This window comes from Frankliniella occidentalis, unplaced genomic scaffold (assembly GCF_000697945.3).
Source record: "Frankliniella occidentalis isolate FOCC.00 unplaced genomic scaffold, Focc_3.1 Scaffold17, whole genome shotgun sequence".
NCBI lineage: Eukaryota > Metazoa > Arthropoda > Insecta > Thysanoptera > Thripidae > Frankliniella > Frankliniella occidentalis.
This window is the reverse complement of record NW_026267147.1, coordinates 152564-154890: the sequence shown is the minus strand read 5'-3', so window position 1 is coordinate 154890 and position 2327 is coordinate 152564. Positions and strand designations below refer to the sequence as shown.

At 45.3% G+C, this 2327-nt stretch overlaps 1 protein-coding gene across 1 annotated transcript in view; it reads left to right on the top strand.

Annotated features, from left to right (window-relative positions):
• The first annotated feature begins 1428 nt into the window (after positions 1–1428).
• The window catches only part of LOC127748880 (uncharacterized), a 19294-nt gene continuing 18395 nt past the window's right edge, over positions 1429–2327 (top strand). The window contains exons 1-2 of the mRNA XM_052264282.1: positions 1429–1461; positions 1612–1845. Of these exons, the coding sequence (XP_052120242.1) occupies positions 1429–1461; positions 1612–1845 (267 nt within the window). The remainder of the gene's footprint in view (positions 1462–1611; positions 1846–2327) is intronic.

Sequence of the window (2327 nt, the reverse complement as noted above, 5' to 3'; positions counted from 1 at the left end):
GGTCTTGAGCGTGTACACTGGCCACCCAGAAATCTGGAAGACACAGACCACAAGAAAGACTAGAGAAAACTTAAGACGAACGGTAAAAGACGAGGAAGGCCAGAGAAATTTTAACATCAACATAATAAATAATAAGGAAAACGTAGAAAGTAGCGAGGAAGACCAAAACCATTTTTGAAAACTAAAAGATCTATATGGGAACACCGCAATAATCATGGGAAGATTAAGAAATTCGTGGGTAGACCGTTTGGGACCCATAAGAAGCCTTGAAAAACTGAGAGATACGCATGGTTGAAGCGCACGGATACCCTTTTCATGTCCTCTAAACTTTTGTGCTAGAAAATTTGCATAATAACTACAACTACAAGACTAAGTTGTGTGCTGCTGTATATTATGAAATTCTTTGATTACGTAACATTTCCCAATTATTAAAAAAACAGTACAAGAAAAATGTTAAGTAGTTCCAGAAAAAAGTTTAGTCACTGTAAAACAAAGTAGTTAGGTTTACAGGAAAATTTTCCTTGACACAAGTTGTAAAATTACGATTTGTAATCGTAAAAATATATGCAGTATGTATCGACTTCAAATCCCTTGGCGAGTAAAAAATGTGCTACAACTTAAATTATAATTCGAGTGTACAAAATTTTTGTAAATTTACGACGGTATTTTTCACAGTGTAATACAAAAGAATTTCTTTAAAATTTACAGCAGCACAAAACTTAAGAAGTTACTCAGCAAATTTTCCAGTAAAAAGTTAAGAGTACGAGGATACTTTGGAAAGTTTTCGAAAACGCTTCAAATACAGCATTGAAATTGCAATTTTAGTATTGTTTTTATGCACTATTCTTACGCGTTTCGTTACACTACGACGCCCTACCCAGCACTCGGCTGAGCTGCTGTGAGAGTACGTCGCGCGCGGCGCACCGGGGGATGGGCGGCGCGCTGTCCTACACGACGCGGCGCGGGAGCGCAGCACGGGCGAAGCTGCGGAGCTTTGAACAGCTTGAGAGGGCTGACCAACTTTCGCATGCGAGGCGGCCTGGCCTGGGCGCCGCTCTGGCGCTGGCCGCCGCTGCTGCCCGGCGCTCTGGGCTCTGGCCGCGCGGTGCCGGTGCGGAGGTGTGTGAGTGTGTGAGTGTGCGGACGGGACGAGACGGGTGGCTGAAGGGCCTATTGTTAGGCGGCCGCTCTCCCCACCGCACGGTTGGCCCTTCAGTATGGATCGCGCGGTGCACAGACAACTGTCCAAAATGTATCCGCACTGCAAAATGCAGGCGAACAGTTACCATGAACAACATTTTCACAGTTCAAAGAAAGAAAATTCTTAACAGCATTTGCATACAAAATTTAGTTCGTTAGGCGCTGAGAATAAGTGGAATTCTGTAGCAGCCGTGACAGGGTTAAGGGCAAGCAACTATAAAATTACGAATGAGACAATCTCCCAGGGAACTGAGCAGAAATGTAGTTACGAGAAATTTAGTTACGCCTATTTGAAGGTTGGACCAACCACATGCATTTCACATCGTTGTTCCTCGGGTTATGTTAGCTTCCCGTTTTCTGAGTGAAATTAACTAAAATTGAGTAATAAACTGGATGTTTCCGTGTTTGAAGGTGCTGCTGAACCAGCCGCAGTCAAGTTTCGGCCAACAACAGCAGTCCGGCTTCGGCCAACAGCAGCAGTCCAGCTTCGGCCAGCCGCTGCTCCCCTTCTCGCTGCCACACAACGCGCCGCAGCCACCCCAGCGGCCCGCCCCACCGCCGCCGCCGCCGCCCCCAGCCTCGCTGCCCCTGCCCAAGCTGCCCGCGCCTTCGCCATCCCCCGCCCAGTCCGACCAGAAGGAAGAGGTGAGTTTGAAAGGAAAACAGAACGCGTCAACGTTTTTGGGAACACATTGGCCCGAGAAATTTCCTTTTTTGGCAAATCATTAATTAAAGATGAATTGCGATCTAATTTATAAGATACACGTTTATCACTGTAAAATCGTTGCAGACGTTTGTGGCTACTTTCTAATTGCTGGCAGTCGGCAGTGTTGCTTGCTCGCGTTTTCCGGTCGTTTTTGTGTATGACGTATCGCGAAGTATACGACGGGCGACAAGACAGTTGTATAGCTTACACTACGCAAATCAGTAACACCTAGAACATATTTTCAAGGGGTCTCCCACTCATGTCAGCTGTGTACGGAGTATTATGGTATTATGGCCGATTATGGCACTTATTTAGGCATATTCTCACATATTATGTAATATAATGAAGTATTATAGACTATTATGGGGTATTATGAGGTATTAAGTGGGTATTTTGGGGTATTATGTCCAATATTATGGGG